General features: G+C 40.4%; 1 protein-coding gene across 4 annotated transcripts in view; it reads right to left on the minus strand.

Moving 5' to 3' along the window:
- far1 (fatty acyl CoA reductase 1) overlaps positions 1 to 26359 on the minus strand; it is a 108261-nt gene that overhangs the window by 47812 nt on the left and 34090 nt on the right. For 3 of the 4 annotated variants that reach the window (XM_080190039.1, XM_080190040.1, XM_080190037.1), the window contains exons 2-5: positions 9692 to 9931; positions 4000 to 4175; positions 1377 to 1556; positions 629 to 806 (exon numbers count right to left, since the gene is read on the minus strand). In XM_080190039.1, the coding sequence (XP_080046165.1) occupies positions 629 to 806; positions 1377 to 1556; positions 4000 to 4175; positions 9692 to 9880 (723 nt within the window). In that variant the 5' untranslated portion in view covers positions 9881 to 9931. The remainder of the gene's footprint in view (positions 1 to 628; positions 807 to 1376; positions 1557 to 3999; positions 4176 to 9691; positions 9932 to 26359) is intronic. The other variant, XM_080190038.1, reaches the window with a different exon arrangement.

Genomic DNA, 26359 nt, shown 5'->3' on the forward strand with positions numbered 1-26359 from the left:
ACCTACTGTGTCACCTGGTCAACTTCCATTACACCCTGAAAATATGATTTCAGAAATATACAGCAGCCACGAGGCTGTACACAGACCTCATGCTTTAGCAATCTGCCCCATAAGTCCAGGCAACCGAAAGGACTTTTCTTCCTCACTTTCTACTTTGCCATTAGAATTCAAGTATTGTTGCTTCATTAGTTGACAAGTCGCAAATCCCAGCACCAGGGTCTGTTTAGATATATGCACATGGATTAAAATTTTTAATGACCCTTGCAAGTTTCTATGGTTTGTGTCCAAGCCATGCAACACAAAAAGTTTAGGCATCCCTGCTTTACAGCATGTCCATCATCTTAAATTTCCTTTGCTCCATTGGCTACCATGTCTTTAGTTGCCTGGTCCCTGAACATTAAAATTACTTGCTTAAACTTTTCTGCCTCTCTTCTGCATTCTCCTCTTTTAAGAGGCTCCTTAAAACCCAATTCTTCGAAAAGCCGTCTTAGTATCTTCTATTTTGGTTCAGTATTAGATTTTGTCAAAATCTCTTCAACGAAGCACATGAGCTATCTTAGAAAGTTAAAAAGGTGCTATCTGTATTCAAATTGTTTTTGCCTCAACTGAGAAATACCCCAAAACTTACAGGAAATGGTTCCTTCCAGCTAGCTCCCACGATAGAAGGTCTGACAATTGCAACATTTAAGTTTCCACATTCTTGCTGTACAACGTATTCTGCCATGGCTTTAGTATAGGTGTATGTGTTTGGTCTCTCGCCAATGAGCTTTCTTGTAATGTCCTGAACGAGACTATCATCCATCCACCTATGAAAAATTTATAATAGTGAAAACGCAAAGCCTTCAAAAATATCTTACGACCTACATTTGGATTATATTCAAGACTAAACATCAAGAGGAGAACCCAGTTACAGATCAATAGGCCTATTTACATGAGTCTCTAAACCCAATGAAATAAAGCTCAAGTTCAAGCAGGTACAGAAAGTTACAAGTAAAAACACTATTGCAATGGATGAAGATCAAGTGAGAGAACATCCAAGTACTGCATTTAGCCGAATGCAAAATTGCAGAGTAATACTGTAACTAAAAATCTGAAGGGTGCAGGAACGAGAGTTTATGTTGAAATTTAGCACTTAGTCGCATGTGACGCAAGTACCTTTTCTCAAAAAAAGCTATGAACTAAAAGCAATTCATGATTCAATATTCGCTGCATCTACAGAAATGCTAATTTAGAATAGCTGTTGAAATCTTTTTGTTCATTATGGTGGGAAGGAAGTTGTAAAGATGGAATGAATTGATCTACATTGCAGAAAACCAATGAGGACTATTAAGTTTTTACAAAAATAGTGAAGGAAAGAAATAAAACAGCAAACGTACTCCAGAGCTTCAATCAATTTTTTCGGATCAACTGGAGGTGGATAAATGACCTCCTCAATATGTTTGCGATTGCAGTGCGCATATGCAGTGGAAACGTGAATGAAGACCTCAAGCTTCTTCATCAGCTGTGCAAAAGCAAGAAGCTGGCGGGTAGCGACCACATTCAGTTGCATTGCATCTCTGTAAGAGAAGAACAAAGATCATCACCAGATGTCTGACGCTCAACACGTCAAAATTCCAGTGCTGAAGTGCAGTGGACAATTCCTTACAAAATTGGTTCATTAGAGAATTGGGCTTTGTCTCACATTTAATCTTCCATCAGTTTATATCAAATTATAAAAATAAAATATATCCCAATTTTTGTAATTTGAGTATAAGGAGCAAAAGAATTAAGCATCAAAGCCTGGATTTGAATTTGACTACACAGAAGGCACAATGAAGAATTTGCCATTTATTTTGAACCACAATGACCTTGGTTAGGTCACCAGGACTATAAACTTGTTTAATATAAACAATGAACTGTTTACCAGCCACCCAAAATTTGGTTAACATTTATCTACAGTCTGTTGAATATACTTTATTCCATGCAACACATTTAAAGTTGCCACTTTTCAGAATAAATATCTAAGAATTATAAACATAACACCCAAGTCACTTTTTAAAAAAATCTATAAAATTTGACAATATTAGATCTGTGCACCCTAACTCAAAATTTTGAAGTGATGTTCCGTCAATATTATAGATAAAATATTATAGTTTATGAAGTTGGACTGGGCAACAATGTGATGTACTGGCTCATGAGTACATAAAAACTTCCACTCATAGGTGGATGCAAGAGTTGATTTAAAGGAGGGGATAGAGCCAGGAAGAGAACTTGGGTAAAATACTCTGTCAGAGTGTTGAGGCAGAATCGATGGGCCAAATGGCCTCCTTCCACACTACTGGGATTCTATGATTCAGATCTATGAAGCTGCTCACATTCTCAATCAGGTGAATGGAAATTCCCTGACACAAGTATCGTTTTTGAGAATGTTCAATCAGATGATAACCATTTAGCAAGATGACAAATGGTTTCCCAATTGGAAGATAATCTGAAAGCTGAGATAGCACAGCATGTCCAAATTTTCCTTAAGCTTTCTGAAAGGCACTTTTGTGTTTGATTCACAACAAACTGCTGTTCCTTTTTCAAGCAAATTCTATTCATCATGTAACACAAATGCACAAAAAACTAGATTAAAACTAATCAACAACCGATTTGAGAGTCCCTGTTTTCACATCAAATCATATGTACTCTTGCTGACTTTTTAAGAACTGACTCAGTCCAATAAAGGCAGGTTGGGAGGGAATGGGAAGTTGCACAATGACGAGAAACAGCAAGTCATTTAACTCAACTATTCTACTGCACCAGGGTAGCAACTTCCGATTGATGGGGTAAGGACATTTACCAAATTCGCCAAGGTTCGCAACATTTGAAACTTTATGCTGACCGAGATGCATGTATCAGGCATTAGAAAGACTCCTGCAATACGAGCAAACTTTAGTCTAAAAATTTTATTGCTCATTAAAACAATGAGCAATTGTTCATTGAAATAATGAGGAACTGAGTTTAGGAGTCAGGAGATAATGTTGTCTAAGAGCCTGGTCAGACCTCACTTGGCATACTGTGTGCAGTTCTGGTCACCTCATTACAGGTGAAGCCATTGAAAGGATGCAGAGGAGATTTACAAGGATGTTGCCTGGATCGGGTGGCATGCCTTATGAGGACAGGTTGAGAGAGCTCGGACTTTTCTCCTTGGAGAGACGAAGGATGAGCAGTGACCTGACAGAGGTGTATAAGATGAGAGATATTGATCGAGTGGATTCGCAACGGCTTTTTCCCAGGGCTGAAATGGTTGCCACAAGAGGACACAGGTTTAGGGTGCTGGGGAATAGGTACAGAAGAAATGTCAGGGGTAAGTTTTTCACTCAGAGGGTGGCGGGTGCGTGGAATCGGCTGCCGGCAGTGGTGGTGGAGGCAGATTCAATAGAGCCTTTTAAGACACTTTTGGATAAGTACATGGAACTTAGTAAGGTAGAGGGTTATAGGTAAGCCTAGTAGGTAGGGACATGTTCGGTGCAACTCGTGGGCCGAGGGGTCTGTTTGTGCTGTAGTTTTTCTATGTTTCTAAGTTCCCCATTTTTCTTTGGATAAAAGAAAATCACCTATGAAACATGCAGGATGTAAGCCCAGTAATTTCAGATTGCCCATTCCACTGTGTCACACAGTCAACATGTACCAAGTCGCAGAAGTGCAATGCCTGCCCAAACTACAACCTCTAGCACTGTGATATACAAGGGCAGCAGGCACAGTGAAACACCACTACCTTCAGGTTCTCAGCCAAGTCACACACCATATTGACTTGTACACACATCAGTCGATCCTTCATAGTCACTGGGTCAAAATCCTAGAATTCCTTCCCCTAAACGGTGCTGCAGGATCACCTGCAGACTGCAGTGGCTCATTACCATTTTCTCAAGAGATAATTAAGGATCGGCATAAAACAAACATTGACCTTGCCAATAACGTCCACATCTAGTGAAGTATCAAGTAAAAAGGAACATTAAAAAAAATTCAAACACCTACTTCAAGGTTTCATTGAAGCGTACAGTGGCTGCACAATGAAAGACTATATTAATGCAGGATGTTAGCAGCTCCTTGTCAGCCTGACTAAGCCCAAGCTCGGGCTGGGTCAATTCACTGCTCACTGCTACAATCTTCTCCTTGAAATCTGGCTGTTCATCACGCAGTCTGTCAAAAAGCTGCACAGGGGATTAAAAAAGATAAAACTACATTAGATTACTGCCAGAATAAGTACTGCAACCTTACCCATATTGTCGCTAACTTATTCAATGGATAAACAGCATATTAGGAAACTGTGTAGCCCTAATTCTTAACTCAAATGGCACAGTTTGGGAATATTCTACTTAGAGCCAAGGCAGACATTACTTCGGAAAATATCATTTTTTAAAAAAAATTAACAAAGCATAACTTCAGCTGCAGAATAAGGTAACTGAAATTAATATTCAACTGTGCAACAATAGAGTGGCTCAACAAGAGCAATCTTGCCCGAATCAGAGCTAATGAGTTCAAATCAATAAGGCACTTGAAAGTGCAATATTGCAGTAGAATACTGAAGAAGTGCTGCTCTGTCAGAAGTGTAGTCTTTTGAATGGGATGCAAAACTGAAATCTTGCTCACTTTATCACACAGGTTTAAAAGATCCAGTGATGTGATTTGCAGAGAAGCAGATGCATTCTCCCAGTATCCAGGTCAACATTTATTCATCAACCAACATCACCAAACCAGATTATCTGGTTCTTTTCATGATTGCCATTTGTGGCACATTGCTGTGCGCAAAACGATTGCTGCATTTCTCATATGATAAAAACTGAGAGTTCATGTCGTGCCTTTAGGAAAACATCCCATGACACATCACAGGAACATTTGGGCAGCATGGTGGCACTGTGATAAGCACTGCTGCCTCACAGCTCCAGGGACCTGCATTCAATTGCGTGTGTGCATGGAGTTTACATATTCTTCCCATTTCTGCTTGGGTTTCCTTCGAATGCTCAGGTTTCCTCCCCCTGTCCAAAGATGTGCAGGTTAGGTGGATTGGCCATGGTAAATTGCCCCCGAGTGTCCCAAGATGTGCAGGTTAGATGGATTAGCCACGGGAAATGTGTGGGATTACAGGGATGGGGCAGGAGAGGGGGCTTGGGTAAAATACTCTGTCAGAGAGTTGGTGCAGACTCAATTGGCTGAAAGGCCTCTTCTGCACTGCAGAAATTCTATGATTAGTTTAACACTAGTAAGAAGTCTCACAATACCAGGTTAAAGTCCAACAGGTTTATTTGGTAGCATAAGTCACAAGCTTTTGGAGCGCTTGCTGCCCCTTCGTCAGGCACGTCAAGCCAGGTAATGAGATATTAGGGTCAGTGCTTAAAGAGTTAAGATTTAAGCACCATCTAAAGGAGCAAAGAGAGCTGGAGAGGCAGAAAAATTTGGAGAGGAATCTTGATGTGTAGAACTGAGTGTCTATACAGTTGAAGGCATAACTGCTAACGGTAGAGCAATTAAAAATTAGGGTACTCAAGAGGCCAGAATTGGAGGAACAAATACCATAGAACCATAACTACAGAATCCTACAGTGCAGAAGGAAACCATTCAGAGATAGGAGGAGTGAGACAAAGGAGGAACCTGCAAACTAGTACGAGGCTTTTAAAATTCAACTTTTGCCGGAGCAGAAGCCGATATAGGTCAGCAAGAACGGAAGCAATGGAATTTTGTCTGATTCTGGTGAGGTGTGCACAGCTTTGCAAATTTATAGAGCCAATTACTCCAGTGAATGCATCTTAAAAAGTGTTTTATCAGCTGTGAAGAGATGCAAGATGTTTGTTAAAGGGGCAATCTCAAAGCAAACGTTTTCTTCCAACAAACTGCATTGAAACCCAGGCTGTAAAATTGACTCAGAATAAATTTTTGATCACCCTGAAGCCACAAAAAACTTTTAAAAGGGCAAAGTGATAGCAACAGAATGAGCTCACTACTGTAGTAGGGTGTTTATGCATTTGGACAGAAGACAAAAAGGGAATATGCATGCCGTGAAAAGAAGCTAAGCAATGGACAGAGTTCAAACAAACTAATTCCCTTAGAAATTGAGGGCAAGTCTTAAAAAGGCCATTAGCATTTCAGGTTATGAACCACAGAGAACAAAGTTGCAATGAACAGTTGAGTGTACTGATGCAGGATTCATAGCCACAGACAACAGACATTGGCCAAAATGATCTCTTGGTTGAGAATGTATCGTTATGAGGGGAGAGATATATACTGGAATGAGATTCACTGTAAAGAAAAGCAAGAGCTGCTTGGTAGTTTGTAAATTTATGAAGAATTTTTAAACATACAGGAAACTTTACTGTATTAGTCTCTAGTTTAGAGAATATTTGCTACATTAATGCATGAGGTTATGGGGATAAGGTGGGGGTAGGCTGCTCTTTTAGTGCAGACTCAATGGGCCTAATTACCTCCTCCTACACTGTAGTGATTCTATGCAGGTTGTCTTATGGGTAAAGAATGGAAAGGCTAAGCTTGTACCTACTGACATTTACTGAAGTTAAGAGCAAGAGACAACTTGATTGAAACATACAAGATCCCAAGGGGACTTGACAAGATGGATGTGAAAAAGATGTTTCCTCTTGGGGGAGAAACTAGAACTAGGAGCCACTGTTTAAAAATATGGGGTCACCCATTTAAGACAGGTGAGGAATTTTATTTTCCCTTAGGAGGATTGAGACTTGTTTTTCCAGAAAAGGCATTTGAGGCAGAAATAGATAGATTCTTGATAAGTAAGGAATGAAAGTTTATTAGGGGGATGGGGTACCAGGTATGTGAATTTAAGGTTAAAATAGCATCAGCCATGATCTTATTGAATGGTACAGCAGACATGCCCTCTTCTTGTTGCTGGTTTGTATGTTCATATGAAACCAGGATTAATCAACTAATACCAATACCAAGCAGGACCAGATACCAAGTTAACAGTTGGGGTTGGGCATGATATAAATTAATTGACTGAAATATTTATGAACTATACTGTGTTAGGAATTCAGCAGGAAAGGCAGGTATTATTTTGCAAGTTATTTTATATGCAACACTCCATATTATGACAAACAAACATCTTTGTAATCTTATAATTACAGCATTCTGGAATGTGTCCAGTACACCTCAATTCAAAGCTGCAAGCTTCCCTTTGCCATCCTCTATGGTGGTGACAATTGGATTCCTACCATGTTCCAACATTCTTGTAGATTTGCATACAACTCAATTATCCTTAAGCCACGCAACTAACAGATTTCAAAAGTCTCATTCTTACACAGGTCTGTCAATGGCCTTCACCAACCTATCTCTACAACTTTCAGCCCAACAGTCCCTTACTAATTCATTAGTCTATGCATCCGTGCTTTCTACAACATCTTAAAAGGACAAAATTATTTGTCATCAAAGCCCTGTTCACTTGAATCCTCCTGCCAGACCTTGTTTTTCCCTCAATCCCTTGAGTGCAGGGCATTGAGTGTGGTCGAATGGAGATGCTTAAAATATTAAAAGCACTTGATGATGCAAATACAGAGAAACTCTTACTTCTTCTGGAAGAATCAAGAACTAAGGGCATTAGAACCAAGCCATTTGCGCCCAAAAGCAGGAAGCAGTTTTACACACAAAGGGTAATAAAACTTGGAACTCTCCTCAAAAAACTAAGGATGATGGGGGACAATTGATGTTTTCGAGACAGAGATGATAGATTAAATGAGTTGATCAAAAGAGATGGACTAAGAATGGGAAAATGGGACTGACGTGATGTGATTGAACTGAACAGAGGAGCAAGCTCTGTGGGGCTAATTTCCTACATTATTTACTACAATTTTTTTCATACGAATCATTTTGCCAAGTTTTCTCATCTCCAAGTATATAAGTTTCACAGCTTTTTGTAAAAATTTGCAACATTTTGGAAATAAATACAGTGCTTAATATGATTGCACTTAATTGCTCGATTTGTGGTGAAACCTACAAGTGGATTATTGACTACAGGAGGTGTGGAGCACATGAATGAAAACTGAAAAAAATCGATTTATCCTCATGCATACGCAAATTTACTGAATTACTGTTGAAATGGTTTGTCAGTTTGGAGTAGGAGGGGATTATCAGGAGGGGTGAGAAAAACCAGCACATGCATAGGCATTCCTGCATTTTTTTTTGTTAAATTAAAACTGCAAGGGCAGAAGGCCATTTAGAAAGGGAGAGAGAGAAAAGAAAAGCACGAAGATACAAATAGTGACACTCAGCTTGTAGGGAGCCTCTTATCACAAATGCCAATGGCAGATCACTCACAGGTAGTCTGAAATGCTAATTGTTCTGAAGCTCAGTCATTCACCTGGCCAGGCCCTATAATGACCTTTTTCGAACACTTTCTGTAAGAATCTGCAGTTGTCCTGTGCATTCTTGAGGCAAATAAGAGCCTATAGGAACTAGAAGCAGGAATAGGCCATCTAGCCTTTCAAGCCTGCTCCACCATTCATTTTGATTATGGCTGATCATCAAATACAATATTCTGATTCTCGCCTTTCCCTCATATCCCTTAAGACCCAAGAGCTATATCTGTAGAAACATGGAAATTAGCAGGAGTCGGACATCCACCCTATTGAGATTGAAAATTCTAGACTACAGGACCATGTTCAAAATAATTGGATATGTTTCTTCTCGAAAACTATGCCGGATCTGCAATAAGGTAACACTCAGTTGTGACTTAAAAACAAACACAAGAACAGATTACTGTGTCAATCATAACAGGAAATCAAATAAACATTATTAAAAGCCATAAATCAACACTAGCACTCCCAGAAGGTACACACGTCCCTGTTTCAGCAAACTCAGATTTATACAGCACCTTCAACATAGGTACTTCAGAGGAGTGTTTATCAAACAGAATTTCACATGGAATCAAAATTGGAGATACTAGGACAGGTGACCAGAAACTTGATCACGAGGTAGCATTTAAAGAGTGTCTTAAAGGAAGATAAGAGAAGTTTAGCACGGGAATTCCAGACCTTGGGGTCATAGGCAACTGAAGACACAATCTCCAATAGTAGAGCAATTTAAAGTTTATTTAGTAGGCTTACATTAACACTGCAATGAAGTTACTGTGAAAATCCCCTAGTCACCACACTCCGGTGCCTATTCGGGTACCTGAGGGAGAATTTAGCATGGCCAATCCACCTAACCAGCACGTCTTTCAGACTGTGGAAAGAAACCACAACCCCCATAGACACGGGAAGAACGTGCAGACTCCGCACAGACAGCGACCCAAGCCGGGAATCAAACCCAGTGCTGAGAGACAGCAGTGCTAACCATTGTGCCACCGAACACACAAGGGGTCAGAATTGGAGGGGCACAGCAATTGTGCAGGATTGTAAGGCCGGAGGACATTACAGAAATTGAGAGAGCTGAGGCCATTTGTTTGTAATTTGTTACTTGTAGAATGTAATTTGGGGCTAGCAGAATAAATTAGCACTTTTGATGCCCAAGAGAAATCCATGCGAGAAATTAGTTTAACATTTTTATTCATCTCACCAATATCAAATGCGAATACGCGTAAATTAAAGTGGAGAAACGAAAGAGGCTTCTGCAAATGGCAGCCTTGTCTCTTCCCTGTACATGGCCTACTCTGCCCCAAAGACAAGAGCCATGAAAACACCAACCCTGCCCTGAAATGCCTTTTTATTACCTTGCAGTTCAGCATCTCTTGGACCCGCGCTTGGGGATCCTGGCCTGCTTTGGATCTCACAAGGATATATGCCGTCTTGACTGCTGGACAAGAGCGCAGTAGCTTCTCAAGCAGCACTTTCCCCATGAAGCCGGTCGCTCCAGTGATGAGTACATTCTTGCCCAGGTAGAATTCTGGTATCGACATCATGTTGCCCTACCAATGTGAAGAAGATATCAACTGGTTCTTGAGTCAATCTACCTGTCAGGAAATGAGAGAGAATAATTTCAGAAAACATAGTAGAAATATAACATTCTTTCACCTAAAACAAATATTCTTTTCATAAACACCTAATTTTTCAACAAGCCAGTCCAATTCTGAAGTCTCAGTTAGTAAAGCGTGGTCAGTTTCACTCGTTGTTTTCACAATGTTTGAGGCAGCGTACAAAACATTTCACCTTTTGTTATTTTATGGAGGAATAATCGCCCTGTGACCTGGAGTAGCACGAGAAGCTCCAGAGCACAGCTGTCATTAATGAATTAATCGATGTGCTCAAAACGCTTCAACAGCAAGTTTGAAACCAACATTAATGCAAACAGCTTCTTGGCAAATACATACGACTGCCTGCTCTTAAAATATGGATGTCCAAGTGTTAAGGACCACACTGTAAAGAGTATTCTGAGCAACATGCTAGATTGCTGTCCCCATCAAAACATATCTGTTCTCAGGATCTGGGTAAAGCTGGAAAGGTTCCATGTGTTGCTTAACCCGTTGCTAAGAGCATTGTGAGTCAATCATGAAGGATTCCGCCCAAACAAATCATTCCCTTCTGCACACTAGCTCACCTACTGTATTTTAACAGCTTGTGTCTTATCTCAGATTTCCAGGATTGACTGAGTTTGAATTTTAGACATCTACTTCTTTAAAAATATTTTGTTGAAGCTTTTCATCTTGCACTCATCAGAACAAGCATAAGAATACCAATTGCTGGGGTAACAACAACTTTATACTATACGAGAAGAGAGTGCTGATTGGTTGGCGAGTGGATTCTAATTGGTAGAGATGTTACCATGGAAAATGTACCACTTAATGGTGACTGATAGTTAACTGCCAAGTATTGTTGGAAAATTTAAACCAGGCAGCTTGACTCCAATTGATCAAGGCACTGCTCTGAGGAATAGATCAGCAAATGGCCATTGCTTATTTTGTTTAGCTGAAACAGACACAATGTGTGTACATGTTCTTTCCGTCTGCAAGGATCAGAGCCCTGTGTATTCATGTGTATAGCTTGCAGTATATGCAAATACACCACACTACACTGGTGCATTCTGAGCCTGACAAACAGTCATATGGATTTGAAATATTAACTAGGTTTCTTTCTCTACAGATGATGCCAGGCCTGCTGAGATTTTGCAGCATTTTCTGTATTTATTTTACATATGTCACCCGTTTGTGGGGATTTTTACAGTGCACAATCTGGTTGTCATGTTTTCCTACAAACAGAAGTTACTGTGCATCAAAAATAATTAACTGACTGTGAAGCAACTGGGGACGTTGAGGCATAGGACGTTACGTACAGGTAAAAAGAAGGCCGAGAGGTTACCCAAATAGTGACCTTTACAAGTGCACGACAAAGGCAGATATAGAGATGGTGTTACAACTTTTGAGGGAATCCGAAACTGTAAATTTTAAATGTAACATGGTGAATCTTTCTATCACAAGGAGTAACTTAAGTAAAAGGTATCGATACACTTAGAGAAGCTAGATAAGTACCAGAGAGAAAGGAGAAGGATATGATGAGACCAAGCAGGTGGGAGCAAGTTTGAATGGACCATAAATGCCAGCATTGCATTGAATAGCCAGTTTCTGTGCTGCTAAGACTATGCAATTCCATATTAAAGGCCCTTCTTCTCGTACACTAGGAGTTTTTAGAAGATGCCAAGAAACCACTGGCTATACTATTGGATGAATCAGTAATTAGACAAATAAACAGGTAAACCTGGGTTATGTTCAGAGACTAGTTGGTGGGATCTACCAAAGGATAAACACTGGCAGATATACTAATGTAACTGACAAAATGAACAGTTCAGTTCAATGACAGAGACCATCTCCACAATTTATTGACTAATGTATAAGTCTTATACATGTATAAATCTTTTTTGAAAGCACAACTCCTAAAGATACTTTATCTCCAAAATAGAATGTCATATCGCCGACTTCATAAATGCTAATTAACTGATTTAAAACACCAGATCACCTCATTCATCAACTAATTGCAAAATAATGATTGCACTTCAAAAGTAATCCACTACATGGAGTGCTTTTGGTTTATTTTGAGAAACACGATAATGAGCTGCATAAACTCAGCTCTTCACATCAAGCTGATCAAAATGTATTAAACCCAAAACACTTGAAACTAGTGTTGGAATCAAAACGTTTGAAGGAATCTCCTTTCAACAAGTAAAATATTTTGGAGAAACGTGGGGGATTTTTCTTCCATTTTGTATTTATAGGTGCTAACTCTCTCCTCCCTCCAAGTCAACAGATTTGAGTTCCCACTCCAAAATTATCAATGCAAATTCCTGTCTGAAGCATCAGTGTAAAACTGAGCGAGTGCAACAGTTGGAGTCAGTGGCTTTCGAGCAGGATATCTTACCAAAATCCGGTCTGACCTCTCTGACGCACGTAAAAGATCACATGGCAACGTCTAAATGAGCAGGGCACTTCTCCTCAATATCCTGGCTAATATTAATCCTTCAACTCACAGCAGTGAAATTATTTTGGTCATTATCTCATTACTGTTTGCAGGAGCTTGCTGTGAGCAAATTGGCTGTCACATTTCCGCTAACACAGCAGTGGGTGCACATCAAAAAGCACTTCATTGGCTGTAAAGCATTATGGGATGTCCTGAAATTGGGAAACGGTGCCATATAAATACAAAGTATTTCTTTTTTCCCTATTTTTGTGTTTGTGCCCGCACACAAAGAATGAGAAATAGCTAGAGGGAAATCAGCAATCATAATGAGGCCAGCATATGACCAACTCCAAGACTTACTAATTTACTAACTTACTAATGACACTTTGCCACTGTAATTTTAATTTAAAAAGTTGCAAATTACTATCAAATCAATTAGAACCATAGAACTCTACAGCACAGAAACATGCCCTTTGGCCTTCTTGCCAAACCATTTCTTTACCTAGTCCCATCGACCTGCAGCTGGACAGTATCCCTCCACACCCCTCTCATCCATGTACCTGTCCAAGTTTTTCTTAAACGTTAAAAGTGAGTCCGCATTCACCACTTCATCTGGCAGCTCGGTCCACACTCTCAGCACTCTGTGTGAAGAAGGCCCCCCCTAATATTCCCTTTAAACTTTTCCCCCTTCCCCTTCACCCATGCCCTCTAGTTTTTTTTCTCCCCTAGCCTCAGTGGAAAAAGCCTGCTTGCATTCACGCTTTCTATACCCATCAAAATTTTACACACCTCTATCAAATCTCCCCTCATTCTTCTACATTCCAGGGAATAAAGTCCTAACCTATTCAACCTTTCTCTGTAACAATAATTGTGGAATTGCTCACAGTATATCAGGCAACACATCAGAAATGACAGCAGTATTATGCCACATAATGCACAAATTATCATTTTGCATTTTAAGGTCACAGCTGTGTCTAAGACAGGCTGCAAAGGTTCACTGTGATGACAAGAACTTGAGGTCAATTAGAGATTAAAGTTATTAGTCACAAGTAAGGCTTACATTAACACTTCAATGAAGTTAGTGAAATTCCTCTGGTCGCCAGAGTCTGGTGCCTGTTCAAGTCAATGTACCCAACCAGTCTTTCAGAATGTGGGAGAAAACCAGATTGCCTGGAGGAAACCCACGCAGACATGGGGAGAATGTGCAAACGCCACAGACATAGTCACTCAAGCCAAGAATTGAACCCAGGTCCCTGGCGCTGTGAAGCAGCGGTACTAACCACTGTGCTACCTTGCTGCCCACATTGGAAGGGAAGTTTACATACTTAATTACTGGGAAGAAAATTTACAGATTGGCAATTGTCAATGAAGTTCTAAAATCCTGTTAAGAATCCAGCATATCTTTTTATTTGTACATTAGGATAGTCTTAAGTGTGTTGGATTTGAGACGACACATTGCGAATAGACAGACAGGGTGTAGTAAAATGCTTCAGGGTTATTAGGTTATCAAGCGCAAATTTGGCAACATTACTGAAAAACAAGAAACTAAAAAAAGTTAGACATGCTAATTACTGATGTAAAATGTAGATATAGGTCCATTAGGCCAATGCTTTAAAGGCCAGTGCAAAATAAGACTTAGTTTTCAGTAGAAGTCCAAACTAAACTGAAAAACAGGAAGAGCACAACAGACACAGTAAGCTTGTATACAAGAAAATTGTTATTCAAGGCTAAGGGAAGATAGAGACAAGAATTCAACAAGCACTCCATGGTACAAAAGTAAGCATTTTGATATATCGGAAGAAACTTGAACTCAGGCCATGTTTCATTTCTAATATAGATTGTGGCACATCTCATTGCAATCAAGAGTAAATTACATCTGCAAATTCTTGAAACACAAACAAAGAGTAACAGAATATGCTATTGCAACAGCATCATATCCACTCGGGACCCTGCATGCACATCGAGAGTTGTCAACATCAGTATTCAAACTGATGTGGCCAAACAAGAGCATGGTGGGGGACAATGGTAAAGAAATTTGTGAAATTTGCTGCAGGACAAATTGAAGGTATATTGATAAAACTTAAAATATAATCTGAAAGCAGCATTAACTGCAGCCAGAATTAAAGCATTGAAGCTAACTGCTGCTCCATCACTTGATGTTCACCTAAAATAAATATCCTCAAAGCACTTCTAAAATGAAATCATAAATGAAAAGCAGAAATAATCAGGTTGTGGACATGGAACTTTACTGGCTCAGTAGGTACTTGGGAGGAATAAAGAGCAATCCTGTGTTCCTAATACCTACTAGCTATTGATTGAAGCAAGACAAATTCAAACCAGCCAATCTCAGCCTCTTCGGTCCACTCAGGTTATCATAGAACATAGAACACTACAGCACAAACAGGCCCTTCGGCCCACGAGTTGCGCCGATCACATCAACACCTATCTATAACCCCCAATCCCATAAAACCCCATATACTCATCCAGAAGTCTTTGAAAAGACCCCAGCGAGTTCGCCTCCACCACCACTGACGGCAGCCGATTCCACTCACTCACCACCCTCTGAGTGAAAAACTTACCCCTAACATCACTTCTGTACTTTCTTCCCCGCACCTTAAATCTGTGTCCTCTCGTAGCGACCATTTCAACCCGGGGAAATAGCCTCTGAGAATCCACCCTATCCATTCCTCTCAACATTTTATAAACCTCTATCAGGTCGCCTCTCAACCTTCGTCTCTCCAGGGAAAAGAGACCCAGCTCCCTCAACCTAACTCACGGACCACTCATGGTCTGCCAGGTTCCTCCAGGTAACTGCCAGGGTCCTGAAGGCATCTGCAAGGGTCCTCCAAAATACAAAGTCTCCAACACACAATGTTGCACCCAAGCCACATGAGAACAGGTCAGGTGTCGTCCACCACTTGCGTGATGTCACACAACCAGACCAGCTCCCACATGCACAGCACAAGCACTGTCAATGCAGTTTTACAGGTAAGATACTCATTCCGTAAGAAGGTACAACTGCAAGGTCAGATGTTTCAACACTAGTGGGGCTGAAAACAAAGGAGAAATCTGCTGAATGTGGAGCCCAACACAAAACTGAAACTCTCAAGTTTGGAACCAGACATCAGGTCATTGGAGTCTGATGAGAAGCAACACTATACTTCCTATTAATTCTGATGACATTTTTTGTGGTGGCCATCAAGCAGCACATGTTCACTCACCACCTGCTCACCAATGTTGTCTGGATGCCGCCAGAGCCACTTGGTCCTGACTTCATTGCAATTTTGGTTCAAAGATGGAGATGTCCACATGGGTTTCCTCCGGGTGCTCTGGTTTCCTCCCAAAGTCCAGAGATGTGCAGGTTTGGTGGATTGGTCTTGTTCAACTGCCCCTTAGTGCGTAGATTAGGGGGTTGGCAGAGTAAAATGCATGCAGTTATGGGAACAGGGCACAGGGTGGGCATGGTTAAGATATCAGTGCAGACTCGATGGGCTGAATGGCCTCCTTCTGCACTACAGGGACTCTATGATCTAGAAGAGCTGAACTCCAGACGTGAGATGAGTGATACTCTGGACATCAAGGCGACATCTAACCAAATGGGGCATCGAGGAACTATACCAAAATTGGCGTTAACGTAAATCAGGGGAAAAGTCTCCAGTGCTGGAGTCATATCATGCCTAAGGGAAGATGGCTGCAGTTTTTGAAGACCAGTCATCTCAAGAGTTTCACAGAACAGTGTCCAAGGCCGAACCATCTTCAGCTGCTTCAGCAATAACCTTCTCATAAGCTCAGAGTGGAAATGTTTGCTGAAAACTGCAGTCGTCAGTTGTGTGTGTAATTTGACAGATAATGAAACAGTCCATGCCCATCAGCAGCAAAACTTGGACAACATTCAGGTTTGGATTGGTAAGCGTAAGTAACATTCACACCACACAAGTGTCTGGCAATGGCCATCTCCAACAAGAGGATCTAACCACCCTTGACTACAATGACATTACTATTGCCAAATCCCCGGGAACATCTTGGAGCTCAGCACTGACAGGGCCGCATGGTGACACAGTGGTTAGCACAGCTGCCTCACAGCACTAGGGGCACGGGTTCAATTCCTGGCTTGGGCCACTGTCTGTGTGGAGTTAGCACGGGTTTCCTCTGGGTGCTCTGCTTTCTTCCCACAGTCCAAAGATGTGTGGGTTAGGTGGATTATCCGTGTTAAATTGCTCCTTTGTGTCAGGAGATCAGCTAGAATAAATGCATGGTGCTGTGGGGATAGGGTCTGGGTGGGACCGTGGTCAGTGCTGACTTGATGGACCGAATGGCCTCCTTCTGCACTCTAGGATTCTATCATTCTATGCCTACAGACTTGTAGAATTATTTAACTGAGCAAACAATGTGGCTGTAAGAGGTCAGATATAGGATATTCTATGATGGATAACACATTTGTGCATTCATCAAAACTTTCCACCATACACCATGCAATGTGATGGAATACCGCCCACTTGCCCGGACAACTGCAGCTTCAAGAACACACAAACTTCCACATCATCCACGACAAAGATCGACTGGCATCCCATTCAGCATCTTAAATCACTCCACCACTGGCGCGTCTTGGCAACAGTGTGTACTATCTACAACATATATTGCAGCAATCCAGAAGGCTCCTTCAACAGCTGCTCTGTGACTTCTACCACCCAGAAGGAAAAAGCAGCAGATGATGAAGAACACCATGAGAAATCACACATCTTCCTGACTGGAAATCATTATTCTTTCCTTAGTCATTGCTGGACGAAAATGCTGAAACTCTTTTCGTAACAACACTGTGGGAGGAGTATCCTCATCACAAGCACTGCAGTCCACCACTAGCTTCTGAAGTGCAATTATGAACGAGCAATAAATACTAGACTTGCCTGCAATGCCCACATCCTGAGAATTTGACCAAACAACGCTTTTTTTTGCTCTCCCACACATCACTTTTTCCCACAGTACAACAGTAACTACACTTTAGAAGGACTTAATTAGCTTTGCGACATCCTGAGATTATGCAAGGTGCTACAGAAATTCAAATCTGTCTTTCTTGTTTAATTACAATCTTTGGCTAACTTCGAGGCCTTTCATATTCTTTTCCAGTTGAAGGCAGAATTTTTGTTTCAAATGACGTGTAGTCTTTGTTTCAATAACTGCAAGTGGCAGACAATTTCATATTCTAACCATCAACTGCTTTCCTGAATTTCTCCTATCACTTAAGACTTTGTCTGAAGGTTGCCTTAGATTCAGGATCAAGCATTCAAATACTCTTACAGTACCTAAACTCTGATTAACAGATGTTTAACTTCTATTATCAAAGATTGCTCTAATAATATATATGCTATTGGGACACAGTAGGACAAATGAATTCGCAGCTGCAGGACATCACATTTGCACAAACATTATCAACAAACCCTCAAAACAGTTACGTTTTGTGACATGATATGGTATTTAATTCTACTGGCGTGAAAAAGAAGATTTCCGAACGAATTAAATTGGTCCAAAATTTAACAATTGTCTTTAAAATGGTGAGGCAAGGAAATGTTGAGAGTTCTGAGGTAACCAAGTGGCCTTGTACACACATCATGGAAAGTCAACCTTCAGGTACAGCAATCAATTTGGAAAGCAAATGGTTTGTTTGTCCCTGTTGCAAGGGGGCTGGCACGTAAGAGGAAATAAATCTTACTGCAGTTTTGGTGTGACCACACCTGGAGTATTATGTACAGTTTTGATCTCCTTACTTAAGGAAATTGCCTTGCCTTCGGGAGGTTGCAATAAAGGATCAATGGATTAATTCCTGGGATTAGAGAGTTACTTTTTCAGGACATATTTATTGGACAAGCCTTTGCCTCCAAGTGTTGACAAGAATGAGAAATTATCTTACTGAATGATATAAAATTCTTCACGGGCGTGTCAAGGCAGATGTTAGGAGGATGTTTCTCCTAGCTGCAGAGTTTAAAACTATCACACGCTCAGGGCAAATAAGGAGTCAGCCATTTAGCACCGAGATGAGGAGAAATTTCTACACCCAGAGGATTGTGAATACTTAGCATTTTTTGAAACTCCAGAGAGCTCCAAATGATCTGAAATTGAGTACATTCAAAACAGAAATTGACAAGAGGTTTGGTAAAAAAAATTACAAGCCATGGAACTTTCTAAACATTGACATTTAGAGAGACTTGGGTGTTGATCAGCTGCAGGCACAGGAAGTAATTCAGAAAACAAATAGCATGTTGGCCTTTATTGCAAGGAGATTGGAGCACAAGGATAAGAAGTACTTGCCCTCATAGAGCGCTTTGGTAAAGCCACACCTGAAATAACGCGCACAGTTTTTGTCTCCATCTCTAAAGTAAAGATACACTCGTACTTGAGGCAGTTCAACAAAGGTTCACTTGTTTGGTCCCTATGCTGAGAAGCTGAGTAAATTGAGCCAATGCACCCCAGAGCTTACGAGAGAGAGAGATGACCTCATTGAAACATACAAAGATTCTGAAAGGATTTGACAGGGTAGACACAGAAATTGTTTCCCCTGGTTGGGATAGGGTACAACCTCAGACTAAAGAGTCGGTCATTTTGGACTGAGATCAGCAGAAACTTCTTCTCTCAGGGGAATGTGAATCTTTGCAATTGTCTACCCAGAATGATAAGACTGCTTCATCATTTAGTAATATTTAAGGCTGAGACCAATAGATTTTTGATCTCTGTGGGAATTTATTGATATGGGGAAGGACAGGAAAGTAGGATTAAGGCAGATCCAGCCAGGAATGTATTGAATGCCAGAGCAGGCATGAGGGCCCAAATGGTCTACTCCTATGCCTGATGTAGCAGAGGTATTAAACAAGTATATTACAATTTTTTTTTAAAGAAGGAAGATGCTACCTAGGCCAAGTTGAGAAAGGAGATAACTGGTACACAAGAATTTACAGTTGAGAAGGGAGGTGATGTGAGAAAGGCTATCTTAAAATGGAAGGTACCAAGATTGGTTGAGATACATCCTAGATACTGAGGGAAGTGAGAGTGGAAGGTGCAGAGGCACTGCTGATCATCTTCCAGATTACCTTAAACACTGGGAGGACTGGAGAACTGTAATGATACACCTTGATTCAAAAAGGGGTGTAAGGATAATGTCAGCAATTACAGAACAGTCAATTTGACTTCTATGGTAGGGAAACTTTTAGAAACTATAGCTTGGGACAAAAAAGTGTCACTTAGACAAACGCAGGGTAATTTAAGGAAAGTCAGCATGGATTCATTAACCGAAAACCATGTTGAACTAGTTTGCTGGAGATTTTTGAAGAGGTAACACAGAAGATTGATAAAAACAATGCTGTTGTGGTGTATATGGATTTTCAGGAGGCATCTGACATAGAGCCACATAACATACTAGTGAACAAAATTCTAGCTTATGGAATAAATGGTGAAGTAGGCACTTGGATAAGAAATTGGATGTGAGTTGGGGAATAGAGAGCAGCGATAAAAGGTTGGTTTTCAAATTGGAGGAAAGTCCGGAGTGGAGTTCCCCAAGAATCAGTGTTGGGATTGTTGCTTTTCCTGATATATATTACTGATCTAGACTGTTCAGGGCATGATCACAAAATTTGCAGATGATATGTCAATTGGAAAAGTTGTCAACTATGATTAGGATACTTGAATTTCAAAAGGACATAGACACGCCGATGGATTGGGCAGACAAGTGGTAGATGAAGTTCAATGCAGAAGTGTGAGGTGATTCATTTTACAGGGAGAATATGGGGAGACAGTATAAAACAAAGCAAGAACTCTAAGGAAGGTGCAGGAACAGATGGACCTGAGTGTATATGTACATAGGTCATTGATGATGGCAGGGCACTTTGAGAGTCTAACTAATAAGACAGACATTATCTTAAGCTTTATTAATAGGAGCATAGGATATAAGGGTAAGGATGTCATGCCTTGTATAAGACACTAATTACATCCAGTTCAGGATGTCATACAGGAGATGTGAAGGTATCGGACAGAATACAGAGGAAAAGCACAAGAATTATTCTTGCATAAAGAACTGTAGCTATGAGGATAGATTAGATTGAGATTGTTTTCCTTGGAGGAAAGAAGGCTGAGAGGACACTTTATAGATCAAGATCCTGAGGAGTATAGACAGGGTAAAAAGTCAATTGAGAGAGCATTAAGAAAATAAAGTTTCAAATTAAGTGGCAAAAGAATAAAAGTGATGAGAGGAAATATTATTTCACTAAGAGGATGGTTGAAGTTTGGAACAAACTTCCTGACAGGGTAGTGGAAGCAGGTACAAACAAGGCATTCAAAAGGGAATTGGATTGCTATCTGAAAAGGAAGTAGCAGCAAAATTAGAGGAAAAGGCAGGGGAGTAGGTGTAGGTAGGCTGCTCTTTCAGAGATCCAGTACAGAATCGATGGGCCAAATGATTTCCTTCTACACTGTAAAAATTGAGATTCGGTGATGTGCTCACATAACCTCTAGATGAGCGAAACACTTTTCGAAACTGTTCTCTGGTTTAAGTTAGGTAGAGCAAACAAATCCTATAAGCATAAGCCTTGCAGAGCTAGATGTATACTTTTGATCTGCTGATTTGCCAAACTCTGCTGCTGAATCAATGAATGATGTCTGCTGCTCATCATGTGGATCAGCAACTTTTACAGCTTGTAACTGAATTAAGTATTGTTCAGTACAAGATCAGCAGACGCCAGCAAATGACTCCACGTCACTGGCAGCAGATTTCAGAGAAGCGCCAAGAGATGTAAACATCTAGGTCCATTATGCTCACTCATGAAACTTTTTGCATTTTTTTCTCTTTCCACTCCTCTACTAAAGGTACTCGACAGGGCACAGTTCCAAAGCACCAAGAAATTTCCATTGTAAGAGATTTCAAGTGGTCATTATTCATGTGCGATCAAAACAGTGGGTCTTAAAGGGTGTTCAATCACAAATAGAAATCACAGACATCCTAACACATGCACACCCTGGAAACAATCACGAGGCAGCAATGGAAACCTGATTCTCCAGGGAAGTAGGGCACCAATACCCTTGCAACTATATTCATTGATATTGGTTAGCTCAGCATAGACTGAGGCTTGGGCCTTGTGCTTTCTTGATCTGTATGGTTCACCTGATAAGCCCAGTGAGGTATTGTTGGAGCTGCATTCTGGTCGACGTGACATTAGGAAAAAACAGAATGCTTCTCCTCGTATTAATTGATTTTATAAACTTTCATTCCCTCTGTTTTGATAATCTCACAATGTAGCCACAAAGAACGCAAATTACATTTGGAATCATAGAATGAGATGGCCATTCAGTCCATCCAGTCTATGACAGTGTTTCAGTCCAGCTATCCAACTAGTCCCACTCCTCTTGCACCATCATCCTGTAAATATTTTCCTTTCATGTATTTATCAAATTTGAATTCTTTCAAGAGATTTGTTCCACATCACAAGTTGGAACTCTATGACTTCATTAATAAAGACAAGGATGACATGTACTTTTATTTGAAACATAAAACAGCCTTCTCGATTTGTCCTGCCACCTTCACTGCCCAGGTTTTTACATCTCCTTAAATATTTTTTATTCATTTCAAGGGATGTGGGTTTTCTTTGCTGGCTAGGCCAGTGTGCATTACCTATCCCCAGCTGCCTCAAGAGAAGATGGCAGTGAGCTTGGGTTGCCTTCTTGAACTGTTGTAGTCAATTTTCAGGATTTTGACTCAGCAAGAATGTAGAAAAGGCGATATATTTCCAAATCAGGATAGTGAGTGGCTCGGAGGAGAATTTCCAGCTGATTTTCCCCTATCAGTTGCTATTGTCCTAATCATGGGTTTGGCAGGTGCTATCTGGAGCCTTGGCAAGTTCCTGCAGGCATCTTGTAGATGGTATGCACTGCTGCCACTGTGAATCAGTAGTGGAGGAGGTGAAATTTGAAGGTGGTAGATGGGTTCTCAATTAAGAAGGCTGCTTTGTCTTAGATATGATAAATCCAGTTCAGTTTCTGGTCAATAGTAACTCCCAGGATGTTGATAGTGGAGGATTCAGTGATGCTAATGCCATTAAATGTCAAGGAGCAATGGTTAGGTTCTCTCTTGACAGAGGAGGTCATTGCCTGGCATTTGTTTGGCGTGACTGTTATGCTAATTATTCCAACTAAAATATTTTACTTTACTTCTACATTAAATTTAATATCTTACATCTATCAATTTCACCATTGTCTATGGTCTCCTTAAATCTGTCACTATTCTCACTAGTTGCCACATACTGAAGTTCTGGCTAACCTGGACAACTTGCAATTACATACCCAAGTCCAGGTCATTAACATATAATAAAAGGAACAGTCCCAATATTGAGCCCTTGGGTTCACCATGCCTTCAGCCTAAAAAAAACTCAGCTATTCTCTGCTTTCTGGCCCTTACCCAATTTTATATCCATGCCATCAGTGTCTCTTTTACTGGATTAGAGGGGCTTCTTGATTGGGGAGAACAGAGGCGATAGACAAGCAAGCAGTGCATATTTTTAAAAATTGAAAATGAGTACGGTACAGGTAATATTTAAAACTATGTATGATAAAGTCAAATATTAAAGGGGAATCGGGCTGGTCAGAATATTAACATTTTGCTTTTATTAAAAGTAATTATTCAATGTCCATAAAACTGGTTCTGCAGAAGCTAAATATTTGTAATCTATTATGAGCAAAACCAATAACAAACTGGAAACATACAGACATTAGGCTAATGAGTCTAGAATCCCCCAGAACAAGCAGGAGGACAAGGTTTTGTATATTTTATATAATGCTCTAAAATAAATCTTTCACCTGTCCAAACAATCTGTTTATTAGTTTACCATGGCAGCAAGATTAATTTGTTTCCCTTATTGTTTTACAATCAATATCAGACCAAAGGTATTGCCATACATAAAAACAGTGGTTTTCCACTATTTGCATGCCTTGACAAAATGTTACAAATGCACCTTTCGGGGGAAAACACTCCACTGGTTGGAGTTACACTGACACCAAGCAAGGTGGATATAGTAGTTTGAGGTCAATCATCTCACTCCAAGACATCATTGCAGGAGTTCCTCAGGGTATTCTTCAGCTGTTTCATCCATGCCCTTCTTTCCACCATTGTCAGAATTGAGAATGCACACTGATGGCTGCACAATGTTCAATGCCATTTGCAACTTCTCAGATGCTCAAGCAGTCCAAGTCCAAATGCACAAAGACTTGAACAATTTCCTGGCTTGGGGTGACAAATTGCATCTAACAGTTGCACTACATAAGTGCCAGGCAATGACCATCTCCAACAAGATAGGATCTATTCATCAGCCCTTGACATTCAATGGCATTATCATCACTGAATCCCTGAATATCAACATCCTGGGAGGTGCCATTGACCAGAAACAGAACTAGCGTTATAAATACTGCGGCTACCAGAGCAGGTCAAAGGCTAGGAATCCCACAGCGAGTAACTCATCTCCTGACTCCCAAAGCCTGTCCACCACCTACAAGGCACGTCGGGGGTGTAACAGAATAATCTCCACTTGCTTGGATGAATACAGCTCCTACAACACTCAAGAAGCTTGACAACATCCAGAACAAAACAGCCCTCTTGATTGCTACCCCTTCCACAAACATTTAATCCCTCCATCACTGATGGACAGTGGCAACCATGTGTATCACCTACAAGATGCACTGAAGGAACTCACCAAGGATCCTTAGGCAAGACCTTTCAAATCCACAACTCCTACCATCTAGAAAGAACATGAGCAATAGATATCTTGAAACATCAGCAATTGGTGGTTCCTCTCCAAGTCACTCACTGTGCTGACTTGGAAATATATTGCCATTCCTTCACTGTCGCTGGGTCAAAATCCTGGAATTCCCTCCTGAACAGGACCATGGGTGTACTTACACCTCAGCGACAGCCACGGTTCAAGGCAGCAGTTCGCCACTACCAGTTTCTGAAGAGCAACTCGGGATGGGTAATAAACATGTCGACATCCCAGACATTAACTTTTTAAAAGTCGTAATGGTATCTACTATACAATCAAATGTCACTTTTCCAATTTATTTCCAGCTTAATTGCCACACCATATTAATCCTTGGGATTTCTTCTTTCAGAAGAAGCACTCCCTGTACAAACCAATTAAAATGGGACCGATATTGTTCTAATTCAAACTACAATATGCAGCAAATCTCTGTCAAGTTTAAATGAATCCAGAACTTCACTTAACAGGCTTTTTACTTAAAGTTATGCAAGCGAAGTCCAATTTTTTCATCTACTCAACAGGCAAAGATTGGAACAGTGTTAATGAAATTTAGTTTATGATGGAAGAATAATACAGCAGCTTGTCTTTTACCTTCAGAAAGTTTATTCTACATACAGCTCAGTAGAGATACAAATTCATTATTATTTCCCCATCCCAAATGTTCCAGCTTGTGTCCATTTATACTCTTTTACACGTTAAACCAATAACTATCATCTGACTTATCATAAGGCAATTAGCTTAGCAATGTAATTGCCAAACTTGTTGATGCACTGACAAACAGGAGGTGGTCATTCAGCCCTTCTAGTTGCTCCACCATTCCATCAAATCATTGGCGATTGGTACAGTTGAAAGAATTACTTCTTACACTAATATAAACATTCAACTCAATGTTAGCTTATGGGTCATAGGCTCTCTGATCCACAAAGCCCTGGTGATTTATTCCACTGTGCCTCCCGTGCAGTGTCCTGCAGGTATGGCATTCAGATGAGATGTTGAACCAGGGCCCGAGTGCCCTCTCATGTAGACATAAAAGATCCAAATGCACTGCTGCAATCCACGGCAGTTATTCCTGAACCCTACATAATATTATTCTTCAATCAACACAACTAAAACAGATTATCTGATCATTATCACATTACTGTTTACAGGATATTGTTACGCACAAATTGGCTGCCACATTTCCTAGAATAATGATTACACTTCAAAAGTACTTCATTAGCTGTAAAGTGGGTTGAGAAGCCCAGAGGTTACAAAAGACACAGGTCTTGCTGCTTATTGGACTAAACAAAAAATTTCAATGGTGTCCAAGTGTCCACATGTCTCCTTGACTAGGTGACCTAAGAGAAATACTTGAGAGGCCCATTCGACCATTAGGAAATAACACAGCAATGCAAGTGAAATATAAAAAAACCTAAGGGCATCTATGAAGTTCTTCTTGTGCTTATTATGCAAAATATTCTGCACACAGAATAGTATCAGCATCAACAAGTACCAGGCCACTCAATATAATGAAATTATCTTACAGTTTCAGTGAAAATTGGCAACGATCATAGAAATCCAAAGCAGTTACAATACGGTAATAAAAATAACTTGTGCCAGTGGAAAAAAACCATGAAATGAAAACTAAAACGATTTGGTTTGGTTATCCACATCGAGTCAGTTCTGTACAGTTGAAATGAAGGATTAGCTGAATTAATTCCATGACTCACACACTCAGGTCTATAAATATTGGCAGAATGCAAAATGGATAGTTGTGCAGCAGCCAAAATTGACTTACTGTGCCCATTTACAGAGCTTTAATCCAAAGCGACTGTGGTGTTGCTTCACTGGGGAGTGGTGCAGCTATGTTAAAAAGGGATCATGTAAATGTTTAAACATTTTCAATCTCAGTTACAATACTAATAAGGCATGTCACGCCTTTGTGCACATTTGAATTAAATTGGTTTTGCACTGCCAATGTGCAAATGCAACATTGTATTAACTATTTTACCCTTATCCTGCAAGACCAGTTTACAGTTTAAAAATTTTCTCTGCCAAATCGAACAACTTCCTGTATCCAATTCACCGAGACCTTCCAACTTACAACTGAATCAATTGTTTAAAACACAATATTGTGTTCTTTTCAGTTTGGATGGCACAGGCAAGCCTGGTCGCCCTTAACAATTTACTAGCTACTTCAGAGGACATTAAAAGTCATACAACATGCAACTG

This window comes from Carcharhinus amblyrhynchos, chromosome 6, assembly GCF_965287045.1.
Source record: "Carcharhinus amblyrhynchos chromosome 6, sCarAmb.v2.hapA, whole genome shotgun sequence".
Classification (NCBI taxonomy): Eukaryota; Metazoa; Chordata; class Chondrichthyes; order Carcharhiniformes; family Carcharhinidae; genus Carcharhinus; species Carcharhinus amblyrhynchos.